The sequence below is a fragment of the Anarrhichthys ocellatus genome, unplaced genomic scaffold, assembly GCF_004355925.1.
Source record: "Anarrhichthys ocellatus isolate YVR2014 unplaced genomic scaffold, GSC_Weel_1.0 scaffold117, whole genome shotgun sequence".
In the NCBI taxonomy this organism is placed as follows: domain Eukaryota; kingdom Metazoa; phylum Chordata; class Actinopteri; order Perciformes; family Anarhichadidae; genus Anarrhichthys; species Anarrhichthys ocellatus.
In genome coordinates, this window is record NW_022280147.1 from 396842 (window position 1) to 413881 (window position 17040).

The window sequence follows — 17040 nt, forward strand, 5'->3', positions numbered from 1 at the left end:
CCCCCAATGCAAAGCTCACAGCATGTTATCCAGCCGTGTGCTGCTGGTAGTGCTCACAGTGTGGTGCTGGAGTCAGAGCTTCTGCCTGAGAGCAAAGCTTGACTCGCGTCTCTTCTGCTCCATGCTGCTGTAACCTGCTCTCAGTGTTTATTTGTCAGAAGGCTGTCCTGTACGTTCAGTCTGTGTGATCACACCAAGCTGCTTCCTGTGAGTCTCGACACTCTGAAACTTCTGTGCTGCTTTTAAAAAACTAAAAACAATACAAAAGTTGTATTGTTATATACGTGCATGTTTGAAAAGAAAAAACACACTAGCTACTGTTGATTGATGTTAATAATACCAATTGTGTTTTCAGAGTTGTAATAGAACTTGTGTGACCACTGTGTGCAGAAATGATCCCTGTAGTCTGTCGATAAGCCAGTGTGTCATTATCACAATCAATATGGCTGACATTTCCTTTACCAAGGAGGAGACCATGACTTACTGCACTCCACAGAGAACAAATGGCCGATTCACCACGTCAAACCAATCCCAACATCAGGCTCCCTGCCTGGCAGCTGTTATGAGTTTCGCTGCAGCAATGAAGGATTTTATATGTGGGTGACAAGTTCTGAGCCAGATTGCATATACTTTAATAGCTCTTCTTCATCCCCACTGGGCAACAGGAGCCTGAAGTCACATGCTTATTTTTGAGACGATATGCACTTACATTCATATATGAGCCACCACCACTCGTCTGTTGATGTTATCAGCATGCCAGTGGGGTTCACACAGGGACAGAGCAACCTGAATGCAAAGTAGGACGTCTTAGGGCTGCACGATTATGGCCAAAATGATAATCACGATTATACATCCATCATCTTGAACCGCTTATCCTGTTCAGGGTCGCAGGTGGGGCTGGAGCCGATCCCAGCCGACAGTGGGCAGGGTTCACCCTGGACAGGTCTCCACACTATCACAGGGCTGACACATAGAGACAGACAACCATTCACGCTCACATTTACACCTATGGGCCATTTAGAGTCAACACGTGAGCTGCATGTCTTTGGACTGTGGGAGGAGGCCTGAGAACCCAGAGAAGAACCCACGCTGACATGGGGAGAACATGCAAACAGAAGGGCCGTCCAGCCCGGGACCTGAACCCAGGCCCTCTCGCTGTGAGGCAACAGTGCAGCCCTACTCACCATTGTTTTGATTGATATTGAGATTACTACTATCCATTTACTTTTAGGGACAGAATGTTTTTTCGCACTTTTACATTTTAATTAACACAGCCCTGCTTTTACTTCCATGTTGTCTGACATTCCTGCAAACGTACAAATTCTTTGCATCAAAATAAGACTTCCATGTGTTGAGTGCAGTTTTGTAGTATACAGTATATTACTCTTCTACTCTTTCAGGAAAGTTTATTACGGGCTGTATGCGGCAGCAAGACAGCTCCACAAAAGTGAAGCCAAAAACATCTGGCTGGCCTCCTGGCAGCTGCTTGCTTAGAAAGCGCTTGATTTCATATGCTGCAAAGTCTTCTGTAAGCGGAGCACACATTCTAAAATCAAGATCACGGTCCATCATGTTCACTTAGTTGTGTGAAGCCAAAATGGTGGTCGTGATTAATATTCTATCTATTGTGCAGCCCAACTTCTAGTCCTCTTATCACAGATAAAAACAGAGCTAATTGATTTGATGTCATGTCTATATAAAGTTGTAACAGCTGCACTGGGTCACACATAGCATTGAAAGTGTAATGAAAGTACTGTGGTACTGGGATGCTGATTGATCCGAGAGGGAAATGAACTCATCTTACTGCTGTCTTCATCAAACCACTCTGTGTTTCACTTGTACTGTGTTCTGACTCCTCCACAACACCCAAAGACATCCTGTTGGGTGTCCAGTACAGCTTGTAACAATACAGCAAATAATCAACAGTTGAGATGTTCTTACAGACAAAGCTAAAGTGGATTTGTATGTGTGGAGACATCTAGAGGAATGTTGTATTTGAGTCTGTTTTGCTGCTTTGACTGTCTAAACAAGCAGACACCCAACTGAACCTGAAGTTGCAGTTACCATTCAGTTGGATCTCATTTCCATAACATTTTATTTGTCAGCCTATGGTTTGATTTATGTTTTCTCAGCTCAAAGGCTTTTGGGGGCATAAATTATCTTTGCATTCCATGAGATAATGGCCGTGCTTGCGTTTCACCTGTGGGCAATCTCATTTCAAACTTACAACTTCAGCCAAAGACTTTCAGACCCTGTACATCAACCGTCCAAGATGAATGCCTGATGTACGAATTCCTCCTGTCTGGCTGCATTCACCCAGAGCTAGATCTTTTCTGAGGCGGTTATTTTCAGTAATATGAAGTGTCGGGGGTGGACAGGTGAACAGGGACGACTGGAGGACACGTCAGTGTTCTCATTTACCCCCACCTCTTTGGGCCTACTAGGACCATGCACTTCTCTTTAGTCAGACAGGGAGCCCTAATCCACTTTCACTGTGCTTTGTCTACACTTTGTTCTTCTCCAGGTACCTGCACTTCAACAACATTGAGTCTTTGGAACCAGAATCATTCACTCACCTACCAAAGCTGGAACGACTGTAAGTTCATCCTGTCTGAGCATTCCCTTAAGATTCCTACAAAATGTACTGTACGCAGTTCACACACCATCCTAGAAGCAAAAACATTCTCATGAGGAAGAAGCAGATTCCGAGTTAAATGCTGACATAAATCAATGGCTGAATAGATCCAACAGCGCCGCTGGATTCACCAGTGCAGTTGATGGAAGCCAGAGAGCAATAACTAACATGATGTACTTGGTATGGAATTAAAAGTGTCAAGTCGGGCAGGTCCAGACTTTGCTTAGCATGACATTGGAATGACCTACTGTGGTAAAATGTCAGCTGCAGTTTAAATCAGTACAGCCAAAGGCCTCCTAGCAAGCCTCTGAGGCTCCTTGTATAGTACAGAGATTAGTTTGTCGTTGCTTCAGACAATAATACGGTAATGATAGCAGATTCTGGGGGTTGATCCCTGACTTATATTTAGTTCCCATGAAGCTGTGAGCTGATGCAAGTGTTCCCTACTCTGTATCTGTTGAACAGATAACTCAGACCTATGTCTGTAAATGTATTGGGTTTGCATGTCTTTGCTTATTATACTGCTTCCAGAGACACTCACATGGGACGATTGGTCAGAGAGAAAGAAACCAGTGGAACTGAATGAGGTCACAAATTTCAAGCCAGAGCCGTGGATTGGATTGAGGATTGAGAACACATCTTGGCCTCATTAAACAAAGAGCTGAACTAACTGCAACCACAGATAGGAATGTCCCACTGAACATGATGTTAATCAGATCCCTGATTATATACTGCCGGAATGCTTATCGGTTATATTGTCATGGGTTGTGATAGTGAGTTTAACTTCAATCATCCTTAAGTACTAAGTGTAGAGTTGTCCTGTGGAATCTGTATACGGTTTAAATGTGTCAACTTCATATTCAATTCGTTAGTGATATTAATATTGCTGAGCCTGATCACACTAATAATGTCTCCGTTAACATGCTTTTATCTTTTGTCAATCAGCTGCTTCTGTAAATGATTGAAAGCTGTGGCTCTCTTGCGTACAGACTGACATAATGTCTCGTGGTCATAAAACGGATCATAAAGCTCACGGTTCAGATCGTATCACGCAGCTGCTCTACGAGGCGCCAGACTATTTATTGTTTTTGCCGCTGTCCCAATAATCATTTCAATGGGGTCAGTACGGATCAATGGTCCATTACAACCCTATTAATGTCTTATATATAGTCTGTTAGCTGCCTACGAACGCTCTGGATATAAACTTTCTTGACAACGTGCACATGTACTGTCGCCTCTTCTTCTAAAACTCTCCACCAGATGTGTAAGGGTTGAATAAAGTCCTTAAATTCCTGTTTCATTGTCCCTGTTTATGGGCCAGTGGCTGCCCAGTGTATCCATACTTCCCAGTCACTGGAGAGTAAGAGAAGAAGGAGGGACACCTGCCAGTCATGGTGGAAAGGGGAGGGAAAGAAGCCCCAGATGCACACTCTGAGTGACTTGTTGGGGAATATCTCCATGGTCACGGTCAAAGTGTCCAGAGGGCATATCTGTAGATCGATTCCTACAGGTCGGGATAGAAGACGAAGAGCTGCATCAATGGTTATCTGGATTTAGTTATTTAAAGTCACAGTGCATAGGATTTAGTGGCATCTAGTGATGAGGTTGCCGATTGTAACCGACCCAATACCCCTCTGCTCACTCCTCCGTGGCCAAGTGTGTCGGAGAAGTACGGTGGCTCTCAGGTAATGTAAAAACAGGAAAGGCTTTCTAGAGCCAGTGTCTGGTTCATCTGTTCTGGGCTACTGTAGAAACATGGACACGCTCCCTTTGATATGAAGGGCTCACTCTAAGCTAATCAAAACAAAAGGATTCTTAGTTTCTGGCCAGCTATATTATGAACATTGATAAATCATTTTACAGTTTTTCTCTCTCTCTCACTCAGGTTTTTGCACAACAACAGAATCTCCCAGCTCGTCCCGGGAACTTTCTCTCATCTTCAGGCCATGAAGCGACTGTAAGTGGGAATCTCCCCAACAAACCCCCGAACAGCTGTGTTAGAATGCATGTCTCTATCAATTCCTGTGTCTCACTCCCATGACACTCAGTATCAACAGGGGCCTGTTGTCAGTTACATGCCATGTAACCACACTACACGGTTCTCAGGCTTCCTTGGCTGCGAGGTGCTTTCTATCAGCGCAGTCCTTCCCATAGTTTTAGTATTCTCTGTTAGAGTCAGCTTCAGCGGAGAATGGAAGGGACTGTGCAGGGCAGGATGTGATGACAAAAGCAAAGAAGATGCTTCATTTCCCCTGACGTATGAGAATTCAGGGGTCTTACAACACGAGGCCAACTATCTCTAACACAGCTTTAAACCCCGACCTCCTCCAGCCAACAGGTAGCGAAGAACAATCAGCAGTTTGGCCCCATTGTTTTCCACCCTCTTGTGTTTACACAAATGACTTTTTCAGAATGCGTTAGATCGTAGGCCAGTGCTTAAAAAGACTAGAGAAGCTGCAGTTGACTGATGGCAGTAGTGTTGGAGGATATATATTATCACGTAGGCCCCGAAAGGATAAATGTGACTAAAAATCTAATTTGTTCACAACACACTTGAATAAGGGTCACATTGTGGTAGAACTGAAAGCTGGATCAGTTGCCAGAGGAGGAGGCCAAGCAGAGAGATAGTTTCCCACGGCAGCAGCACAGAGTCTTCCAACATGGCCCTGCTGAGCCTCATGTTTGGACTGAGCTGGGCCTGGCTATGCCAGACCAGTTTGAGTTCATTAACTACCAGAGAGGGTTTACACAGCACCGCTACATGCACAACTCCACAGCTACAAGTCATATATATGCTTTATTGATGGACTACATCTCCTGCTGTGTGTCTGCGTGTCTGTGTTGTCTGTGTGTTCAGGCGACTGGATTCCAATGCGTTAAACTGTGACTGTGAGCTGCTGTGGCTGGCTGACCTTCTGAAGCATTACGCTGAGTCGGGCAATGCTCAAGCTGCTGCCACCTGCGACTACCCCAGCCGCCTACAGGGCAGATCGGTGGCAACGCTCACCGCAGAGGAGCTCAACTGTGGTACGGAGAACATAACCAGACTTCCCACTGAGCATGACAATCCCGCAATATCACGGAATGTTTGCTGGGGGGGTGGTCTGAGAATAGCAGGGTCTTCATAAATCAATCACTTTTAGGTATAATGTCAAATATAATTAAGAAGCTGTTTTCAGCTGTTCCATTGCATTGCCACCTCTCCCCCTCAGGCCCAGCTGTGCAACCTAAACCTGCTGCAACATTAATAGCAGCGACTAGGCACTATGTAAAGAAAGCACTCTGACTGGTTATTAAAAGCCTCCTTTTTGAAACCTCATTTAGTTTTACAATGGACGACTTTTGAAACACACGTAAAGCCATACTGCACACACGTGGTTGCCCAGCAGCACGCATGTGGTTTCCATGTTTCTATTCCTATACATGCTCTCCTAACTTAAACCACAACTCAGTCCACATACAAAACCTACAGCCCTCCTGCCAGCAAATAACAAATAGCAGGTATGCATAGTCACCCTGTCTCACCCGTACAGACACAGACACAGACACAGCTGTATCCTCTCTTTGTGTCTGAGATCTGCAGGCACCCAGCTGGTTCACTCTTCATACACCACCAGATGTGTCTCTAGTCTTGGTAGAAGTCAGTCAGGACCCCCTTTGGCCTCTGGTCTCTCCAGTATCAGTCCACCAGCAGCTGCTTAGTGTTGGGATCTGGCAGTGTATGATATGTATGCACACATGCATGGGTGGGATGTTGTGATGGGGCGTCCACAGCCTTGTCATGTCATTGTTTTTAGTCCATTTCGTCATCTATACAGGGTGTAGTTACAGAACAAAACACTATACACTGACAACACATACCATGAGGGTAATTATCTGTATTGGTGGTCATATGTATGTATTGGTACCTGCTTGACCACAACCATGCCAGCAGAGCTTAGATCAGCTTGGATCCATTTGTTAAGTCTGGAGGGAGGGATTTAAGCTCTGTGTAGGTTTTTAAATACGATCATTCTGTATCTTACTTACTCATATTACTAAAGACTCCCTCAATATTTTGTCCCAATCTGCAGAGGGGAATGAAACCTCTACGTCCTATTCTCATTGGGCCCGAATGCTGAAATTGGAAGAGAAGTAAATTATCAACCTATACAGACTTGAGACGACCTTTGTCTGAGTTTAAAGTGTCTCTAATTATAGTCTTACGGTTTTTATTGGGAAAGGGAAGCGTTCATGTTGAATATGTATCTCCCTCTGAACTCATCAAATGATAACATCTCTTCACTCTCAATGATTCGTGAGATTTCTGTAATATTGTGCTGACAGAAGATGTTCTGCAGCTTTGAAGGCTGTATTGTTCCATGTTGGGAGGGATGCTTAGCTGTTCTTGTGTTTTATATTTTTGGAAAATGTACTGAAAAACAAACAACATGACAAAAACAAAAACAACGACCCACCGCAATGCAGGATAACATGTACGATTAATAGGATGAATACATTTATTATATGTTTATCACTTGTATCACTTGCAAGCTTTACAAGCCAAAAGTAAGACTGATTAAGCACAGGTTTAAGTGCACTGATGCTGCTTAACTGCAAGTAGAAAAGAAAGTCTGTCTGGCACATGTTGGCTTGGTGTCTATAACAGGCGGTTAGCTCCTGCAGTAAATCCAACCGTCTAAGCTCTGTGTTTCCTCCAGCTCCCACTGAATGCTTTAGTCTGAGCCAGGCAGGCGGGCCAGTTGGCAGCTGACTGTAACCCAACCACATTTATTTTCTCAGCAGCTAATTTGATGGCACCAACTTGCCCATTCCTGCTCAAACTTACCCCCTCCACTTCATCCGTCCGCATAGCAAGACGGATGAAGTTCCCCCTGTGAACGAGGTTGAACGATGCACGGCGAGTGGAACAGCTGTCAAAACAGCCGCCCTTCTTCAGATGAAGTGCCCCCTCTCTGCACAAGTGGTATCTGATGAGCCTGTCTTGACTCCTCATTGGACCACGATGGAGGCTGGGTTACCGCAATTACAATCCCCAGTGTGGAATAATATGGTGGTAAGAGAAGAGATGGGTTGATATTCCAGAAGCTTTTTATGAGTTTGCGTTTGGTTTACCTGCAGGTGTACACAGATTCACCCCCATCCCGTGGACTATTCTCTGTTTAGCAGATTGGTGTTTGAAAGAGTAGTTCTGAAATTGTTCCACCATATGTACAGGGTGTGCTGCATGTTGACTTTCTATTGGGGCATATTCCTCGTCTCAGCGTCTGTGTGTTAGTACGGACATGCTTGTAAGGTCTTGTGGAAGAACAATATGTGGCCAACGAATAAAATACACTCAATCGTCAAGGTCTGGGTCTAACACTAGAGACAGTTTCCATGATTTCCTCAGGAGTGATTTGTACTGCAGTGGCACACCCTGATCTTAACTTAAGAGAACTTCTAATAGCCCCATCAGGCAACGCCTGCACACACAGTGGTTAGTTGAGGTAGTTGAGCTAGACTATTCTAAAGCTCAGGCTGAGGAACTGACAGTGTCAGTAATCTTTGGATGTGGCAGCTCAGGAAGTATAGCCAGAGGATAGTCTCCTATTGGTCTAAACTGCTTCTGAAGATCTGCCTCGAAATGATGACTGGCTTCAGACTTGGAAAGACTAGACACATTCACTAGAGGCTTGGTTCAACGACAGACTGGTTGGCTCACCATACAGTACAGGCACATACAAATGAATGGACATGGATTTAACCCTGTCTACAATTACCTTCCCATCATTTTATCTTTCCTTCTCCTGCAGAGGTACCTAGGATCACCTCAGAGCCCCAGGATGTCGATGTGACATCGGGGAACACTGTGTACTTCACCTGTCGGGCTGAAGGCAACCCGAAACCACAGATCATCTGGCTCAGGAACAAGTAAGGCACTCAATGTTATGACCATGTTAAGTAACCAAAGACTCCCTTCTCTGACTGTTTTGATGTGTTTTGGTTATTCTGGTGAATGCGATATCTCAGGAATGCCTTGAGGAGGAACTGACTAGAATCCTGTGGTCAAAAGGTCACTGTGACCTCAGCAAACACATTCTTGGTCACAAACCAAGGATATGTTAATTAAGACATTTTTGCTCAAATGTCAAATAGGATAAAATAATGAAGCGTTGACATTTTGTGACAGACATGGATAATAACTGATACTGGACTGATTGGCGAAGGCATACAACCATGAGGCGGTAATTCTAGTTAGAATCAGAATCAGCTTTATGAAGCTAGTTTCATTTGAAAGATTGATTTGATACATGTGTTTAAGTCCCATAAATTGTTGACATTTGGAATGAATTAAACAGAAGTTGCCAAGTTCTGACATTGCATTTCCCATTGTAGAAATGTTGGGATTATGCCAATAATGATTTAGTGGAATATTCAAAAGAGAGTATGAGTATGTATGTGAATAGACTGCATACGCATACTGATTTCTGTTTAATCGGTTGTGATGTGCATCTCTGTGCGCTCCTGACAGCAATGCTCTGAACATGCGTGACGACAGTCGTCTGAACCTACTGGAAGACGGGACGCTGATGATTCAGGACACCAGGGAGACAGACCAGGGAGTCTACCAGTGCATGGCCAAAAACGTGGCCGGCGAGGTCAAGACTTCACAGGTCACGCTGCGATACTTTGGAGCCCCCTGTAAGTGTTTGCTTTTAATCTCAACCTCTGCACACCACAGGCAACCTACTAACTGCTAAAGCTGCATCGTGCATGCAGAATTCTCAATTATGTCGATGTCCAGGCTAATCACTTTGGATCACGCTTACATCACACTGGCAAAAACAAATCTTTCACAACAGAATTTGTCCAATCCAACTTAAATCTACTGCATTTGTTGACTTTTGTATTCTCATGTTTGTTGGGGTTGAAACAGACTGATGACATTTTGAACAACATGATGAGGCTTCCTGAATGACTTCTTGACAAACATGATATGACCTCTTTGTGTTATCAGAATATAGCACGGTGTCTGCACTGTGAGTAGCACCTATGTTACCCTTAGAGTTCAATAGGTTAAATATCTAGGATGTCTCACTGAGCAGTGAGCAAAGCCCGCTGGCTTTCATGTGAAATCTATCTCCCACATACTTACACACACACACACACAAGTTCATTCTGTCCTCCGTCTCTCACACAATCACTCACGGTGCCAATAGCTGCCGCTGGGGGAGATTAGCGCGGCTGTCTCTAGATGACCCGAGGGTCATCACCGGGGTGACGGATGGCCCTGGCGACGGCCCCTTGTTAAGGAACCGTTTCTGAGAGCAGATGTTGAGCATTTCCTGTCTCTGTGTGATTGTAAACACTCGGCCTCTAGTTGTGTACATATTTCCTGTGACTCCACTGTAATCACTGGCCAAACATGGACAGGACTCCACCATATATTGTGATGCATGTAGGAAGTTGCTTTTGCAGTAGTCAGAGTGCCGTTGATTACAGAAATAGATGTTTGTGTATGAACTGACCCTGCAGACGCACAACCTTTTGGCTCAACAGCTTTCTTTTGAACATTTATTTCGGTCACCACTAGCTTCCTAATACCCTGAAGTTACTCAAACCAGAAACCCAGATGAAAAATGTTGTCCCCTCTCACCTAATTAATGTAACTCCATTCCCACGTTCTCCCCTCCCCCCCTCATGCTTTTCCACCAGTACGGCCAAGTTTTGTGATCCAGCCCCAGAACACTGAGGTGCTGGTGGGAGAGAGTGTGACTCTGGAGTGTAGCGCCACAGGCCAGCCGCAGCCCCGGGTGTCCTGGACAAAGGGCGATCGCACACCTCTGCCCAACGACGCCCGCATCACCATCACCCCCTCCGGAGGGCTTTATATCCAGAACGTGGACCAGGCGGATGGGGGACAGTACACCTGTTTTGCCTCCAATAATGTTGATACCATCCACGCTACGGCGTATATCATTGTACAAGGTAGGAATCAGAATTCACTTGTCTCTGTTAGGTGAATAGACTTGGGCATTTGGATTTAATATAAAATTGATGCAGTTGCTTTTTTGAAACTTGTCATTGCTTGTGATATCCTCCTGCATTTGGATCTTGTGTTTTCTGCAATCTACAACTTGGGATTTATTAGAAACGTTAAAAACCAAAACGTCTTTATTCATAAAACAAAGTGTTTCATAGATGGAAAAATATATTCACACTAGACAATTTGACACACTGTGATTTTTCATGCTATTATCCTGATCATAAATTGTTATATTGCTCACATTTCCTCTAACTGACTTATCCCCTGGACGTACCACTGTATGTGTTCAGGGGTCTAACAGCTCCGTAATGTGTCCTGAGTGTGTCATGGCAAGTAAAGGCTCCTATGAAGCCACATTTCATTGTCATATCTTTGCCCACAGCGATCCCCCAGTTCACAGTCACTCCACAGGACCAGTCAATCCTGGAGGGTCACACGGTGGACTTCCCCTGTGAGGCAAGTGGTTACCCCCAGCCGGTGATTGCCTGGACACGTGGGGGCAGTCCGTTACCCCTAGACCGCCGTCACGTGGTCCTGGCCTCTGGCACTCTCCGCATCACTCGGGTGGCGGCCCACGACGAGGGCCAGTATGAGTGCCAGGCGGTCAGCCCCGTGGGGACTGTGCGCACCGCTGTGCAACTGAGCATCCAGCAAAGAGGTGAGCTTCAAAGTGACCATGTGTACTTGAAGCAAAAAGATCCTTCAGGTCACAGCTACACTAGGTCAGGTGCCATTAATCTGCTGGTGAAGATCCACTGCAGTGGTTAACGTGGAATCCAATCTGTTCTGTAAGACAGAAAAGTAAAATATTTGGCTGCTGAAAGGCCCTCGTCAAACATTGCATGTTTGTGTAGGAGGAGGACGAGGGGAGTGGTTGGTGGTAAAATGTGAAGAGCGTTGGAGTGGTGCAGTACTCTCCATTCACAGATAATTTGACATTTTCACATGCAAATCTTCTATTAAACAATGCTTATTTACATTGAAAGATATGAAAGACATATATAAGTTAGTGTGTCTCACTGCTTCTCTCTTTTTGTGTGTGTGTGTGTGTGTGTGTGTGTGTGCACGTGTGCGCGTGCGCGCGTGCGTGCGTGCGTGCGTGCGTGCGTGTGTGGCTGAAATGACAGGCTTGACATAGCACAGGAAAGCATGGCAGTCTGTAATCCTGTGATGACACCATGTTTTTCCATGTAGTAATGGCTGTTAACATGGCACAAAGTACACGTTGCATAATGGCCCCACAACCATGATGGCTGCCTTCGTCTAAGAGCGCTGTGCAGAGGAATAGACAAAGCATTAGAGGAAAGCAAAAGCAGGGATTGACAAGATGTGATTTATTTTCTTTGGATGAGACAGATTTCAGTGTCCCTCTTGATAATATGAACTGTTTTGGAGTACCCTGGTAGCCGAAATGGTTACAGCACACGCCACTTCCACATTGCCTGCAGCTGTGATGCTGTGTACTGTACACTGCAGTGAACCTTGTGTTTTAGAAAGTTCAACTTTGATTTAAAGGCAGTTAATTGGTGTCGGACTACTATGAAACTGCCTCCCTCCCCACTCTCTGTTTCTAAAACTTGTGGGATTTTCCCATGGCCAGGTGGCTCACTGCTGCCTGCTGCATGGGAACCCTGAAGGAATTTGAACATGGTGTGTGGGGGGGCAAATATCCACCCTCTCTCACCCAACAACACCTCAGCTGCGGAAGGGTTGTATCCTGAATGTTAGGCCCTATAACACAATGACTCACTCTAGAACAATGCTCAACACTGTGTTTGTGTGCGGGGGGTTCAGTGACTGCTGACCTACTCAATCTCTGTACACAAATGGAAAACAGCTCTATCCACGTCATGTAATTGAAAAATGACTGAGTGTATGTATCTCGTCTGTGTGGTAAAGTTCATCATTTAAAAACAATAAATGAGAGACACTGCTCACACAATATGTTGAAAGTGGGGGAAAAAAAAGGAAAACCACTTTATGAATTGCAGCATAACTATGTTCCCCTATGAGCAACTGCCCATTGCTTTATTTGTTACCACATGAAGCAACGCATTATTTCCTTTTCCACATACAGTCTGCCTTCATCTCCCTTTGAACTCCACACAGACTGTAAGATGTTGAACATTTTGCAGCTCTGTAATAGAGGGAAGAAAAATAGCGACTACAGTTGTAACACAAACACTGAGTGTGTGTGTGTTTTGTGAGCATATGCAGGACACCAAAACACAAAGATACATCTCAGGGTTTCATGTCTGCTATGATGGCCTATAAAATGCAGTTGTTACATGTACAGTACTTTGAACACCGGAGCATAATCATTAACACGTGTGTATGTGTGTGTGTATGTTTTAACTCATTCAGTAACGCCTGTTTTCACAAATGCTCCAAGGGACCTGACGGTGGAGTCTGGCCAGGACGTCCAGATTCCCTGCAGCGCTCAGGGCCAGCCACAGCCTGTCCTCACCTGGAACAAGGTTAGACGATAGAGCTCCTGTTGTCACCTCATTGGTGCAGAGGCCGAATGAGAACAGTGAGAAAAGAAGGGACTGTTGTGTGCTTACTTTATTTGTCATTATATTAGCTAATGCAAATAATGACAATGAAGTAACTCAGTGATCAATGTGTTGAAGTTGTTCAAGTTTCCATCCAAAAACAAATTTACATAACAGGTCCCATACACCCCTCCACATGCTACCTCCCATGGTCATGACTGCTCCACTTTGCTCCGCCCCCTCTCTCTCTCAGGATGGTGTACAGGTGACAGAGAGTGGCAAGTTCCACATCAGCTCTGAGGGGTATCTAGAGGTGAAGGACGTGGGCACTGCTGACGCTGGACGCTACGAGTGTGTCGCCCGCAATCCCATCGGCTACCAGGTTGCCAGCATGGTGCTTACTGTCACAGGTAAAGGTGTTGCTGTCTATTCTCACTTTCTGCGTAAGGGGCGGGATCAGGTGGTGCACCATATTAGAGAGTAAGTTGGTATGTTGCTCATCGATGCTGTATCAAATTTGGTCACATTTCTGATGAAAGGTGAACTATGTTTTTTGTAATATGAATGTATTAAGAGTAAATGCTCTAATAATTTGATAGCTTAAGTCATGAGGGAGGAACTAATTGAGGTAAAAAGAAGAGAAAGTTGGAAGATAATTTGTAAGCTGTGAAACGGGTCAGCTCTTCCCTGCGTGTGTTGGTGTTTCCTGCTGAGACTTCTCAGGTCAGACCCAGCACTCTGCTAGTCAACCGTAAACTGTGTCAATGTTCTCACTTGTTTTTGGACTCTCTTAGTCCTCACGTTGCAATCTCACTGTGTTCAATGGCACACTAAGACGAAAATATTATATTCACTGCAAATGTATGAGCTGAACTGCATCACCTTAGAAGGTTCAGTCGCTTATAGTAACCTAAGCTGCATTTCCTGATTACTGGTAAATGGACTACTTGTATAGCACTCAATGCAACACTTCGAGTCATTATTTCCCCATTCACACACATTCACACACTGATTGTATGCTACCATGCGAGGTGCCAGCTGCCCATCAGGACTAACTAACCATACATAGACATTCACACACCGTAGGCTCAGCTACGGGAGCAACGAGGGGCTAAGTGTCTTGTCCAAGAACATAGCAACATGGACTAGTGGAGCCGGGGATCGAACCGCTGATTGAAGGACAACCCGCTCTACCACTGAGCCACAGTCACTGTTTGTTAGAACATGAAATGCAATGGCACTGGGTTGTGTAAATAGCATCGATACTTTAAAAAATAAACATTTAAATGGTGCTTAATAAGAAATGAAATGAATGTATTGCTTCCACATGGCTCTCAGCATGGTGCCGGCTGAGCCGTCAGTAGCAACTAACAGTGCAAACAGTGCTAACAGCAGCAACAGTGCTGACAGAGCTATCGGTGTTTACCTGAGGGGGAACTGCGACAGCGTCAATGGTCAGGACGGTCTCCTCAGCTGTAACCACCGTATGAGAGCAGTGCAGAGCGGTGGTCATTAGCTAGCCGGTGGGACACGCCCATGTGCACTATGCACACACAGAGGCAGAGTGCCTTCACTCTGCTCAGGTAGACATTACTCCTCTACATCGACGGTAGTTATTTGCTGCTGTATTAATGCTCTGAATGTCATATAGAGAATCTTTAAATGAGAAGTTTAATGGAACTTGACAGAAACATAAAAGTGGAAAAGAAATAAAGCAACTTTGTATATGCCCCATTCAAATCTTAGGTCCAAATGTATTTCATTTGTTTTATACTTGGTTCTGTTTCTGTGTGACAACAGTTCCTGCAGTCAGCCGACAGGGCGACACCTTTGTGAGCACGTCCATAGAGCAGGCCATCCGTACTGTGGACAGCGCTATTGAGTCAACAAGGAGACGTCTCTTTGATGGGTAAGTTACTAGAAACTCACTCAGTGACTCTGAGGTCTTCACACTCAAGTGATTGAATCAAAAAGCCATGCTGTTCATTATATGTTAGCAGTAAGGAATAGTTTCTAATGAATGCTACACTTATTAAGACCAACAGAAAGACTTCAGCACACCTGCAGTCAGAGCTATTTAATGATAGCGTTTTGGTACACAGATCTTCATCTGTCATCAATATTAAATATAATTTATGTAAATTATATGTAACCATTGTTCTGGTTGTGGATAGTACTGAGGTTCGGTCTCGGTTGGAAGCCAGCTGAGCCGATACAAGGTTGAGATAAAATGCTGCAGACGGCTGATTGGTCAAAGAGAATCTCGACCAGCTCAACATCCTCGACGTCCTGCAGACCAGCTTCTTTAAATAGTCAAGCTACTGTCAATATTCACCACAAGCTTCTTATTCACTCAACCCAGATTTAAAAAATGGCAGCCAGCAAAACTACACCTCACACTACGTCAATTACACCGTACAACTGACAACGAGTCCAGCACAAGCATGCAGTGAAAATGAGGCATCTAGCCGAGGAGCACTTTTGTACAGTATCGTAAAGACACATTTTGGGGGTTTAATCACAAATATGTGAGCTTATCATTCACTCAGTCATGTGACTCTGATTTGTAATGTACGTTCTCTCTATACAATGTCTGCACTGAAGAACATCTTGTGGAGAGGCAGTGCTTTTAATGAGACTTGCATTTAATGTATTAAATATATTTATGTAAATGTAATGTGTATGTCTTTAAACTGAATGCTTCTTTGATAGATTGTAACCAAGCAAAAGAGAGCAGCACTCTGCAGCTATAGTTTGTCATTAGTCCTTTTACATTTGGACTAATTGAACTATGTAACTCTGTAGTCTCGGTCCAGAGCTACATGCCCATTGGGCCTCAGTTAGGATACGAAGGGCTTGTCTCACATCATCTTGGGACATGACCTGCATGTTCGAAGTCTGAGTCAGAGCCTTCAGGGAGAGAGTGTGGCCATTCAGAAGGGCTGCTAGTATTGCTGCTCTGTCCTGTTTCAGTGCACAGGGTTTGCAGTTTTAAAGATGCAGATCAGAATGCTCCATTCTAAAACATTCAGTCAGCCAGTTATTCTGACAGTTGCAGTCAATATTTGTGACTGCTTGCCAACCAATCTTTATCAATCTCTTTTTCTTCTGTGCATCAACGTAAACATGTTGGGGATGATAAAGGAAATGATTGTGTCTTGAGGTCTTTGTTAATCGGTTTTTCATTCACCCCGTCACTGTTGATAGATGACTGACTGAGAGATGCACTGTAGCTGGTTTCAATGTCGCTCATAAGACTTTCTATCCTGTTGAATGATGTGGTTAGCAGCTGTGTTTTTCTTGGCATTGCTCACGAATGCACTCTGCCCACACATGCATGCACAAACACATACGTATACACAGAGACACACATGAAGAGGAGAAGCGCACACATGAACTCACAGTGGTAACCTAAATTGAGATCAGGGGATTTCCAGCTCCCTTTAATGGCGATCACAGATTAAGAGGCAGCCTCCTCCTTGGCTGATGGCACCTGGGTCTTCAGACATGGTTTGGATATAACGGAGAATCCAGAATGACATTAGAGAATGAGAGCGCATCAGGAGAAGAACTAGTAGCATTTGTTCCTCTGATCGTAAAGCACGTTAGCTGTGCTGCTGCTAGTGTCAAACAGTTAAACCTTGAGTGGTGTTTGTTGACGACAACAGCTGTTCATTATAGGAACAAATTGCATTTGTGACACCAGCTTTGCCAAATTATCAAATACTATTAGCAGACATTTTCCCAGGAAAAAACAATAGCCAACAGCTGTTCACACCAATGTTAGTGTTGTCACTGTAGGAGGAAGATAAAATGTATGTATATATATATATATATACATATATATATATATATATATATATATATATATATGTATGTAT

General features: G+C 44.4%; 1 protein-coding gene across 2 annotated transcripts in view; it reads left to right on the forward strand.

The window, feature by feature from the left end:
* The window catches only part of pxdn (peroxidasin), a 68063-nt gene that overhangs the window by 18196 nt on the left and 32827 nt on the right, over positions 1-17040 (forward strand). For both annotated transcript variants that reach the window (XM_031876830.1, XM_031876831.1), the window contains 10 exons: positions 2525-2596; positions 4521-4592; positions 5493-5662; positions 8431-8548; positions 9150-9319; positions 10334-10606; positions 11047-11322; positions 13029-13141; positions 13413-13569; positions 14960-15068. In XM_031876830.1, coding sequence (XP_031732690.1) covers positions 2525-2596; positions 4521-4592; positions 5493-5662; positions 8431-8548; positions 9150-9319; positions 10334-10606; positions 11047-11322; positions 13029-13141; positions 13413-13569; positions 14960-15068 — 1530 coding nt within the window. The remainder of the gene's footprint in view (positions 1-2524; positions 2597-4520; positions 4593-5492; positions 5663-8430; positions 8549-9149; positions 9320-10333; positions 10607-11046; positions 11323-13028; positions 13142-13412; positions 13570-14959; positions 15069-17040) is intronic.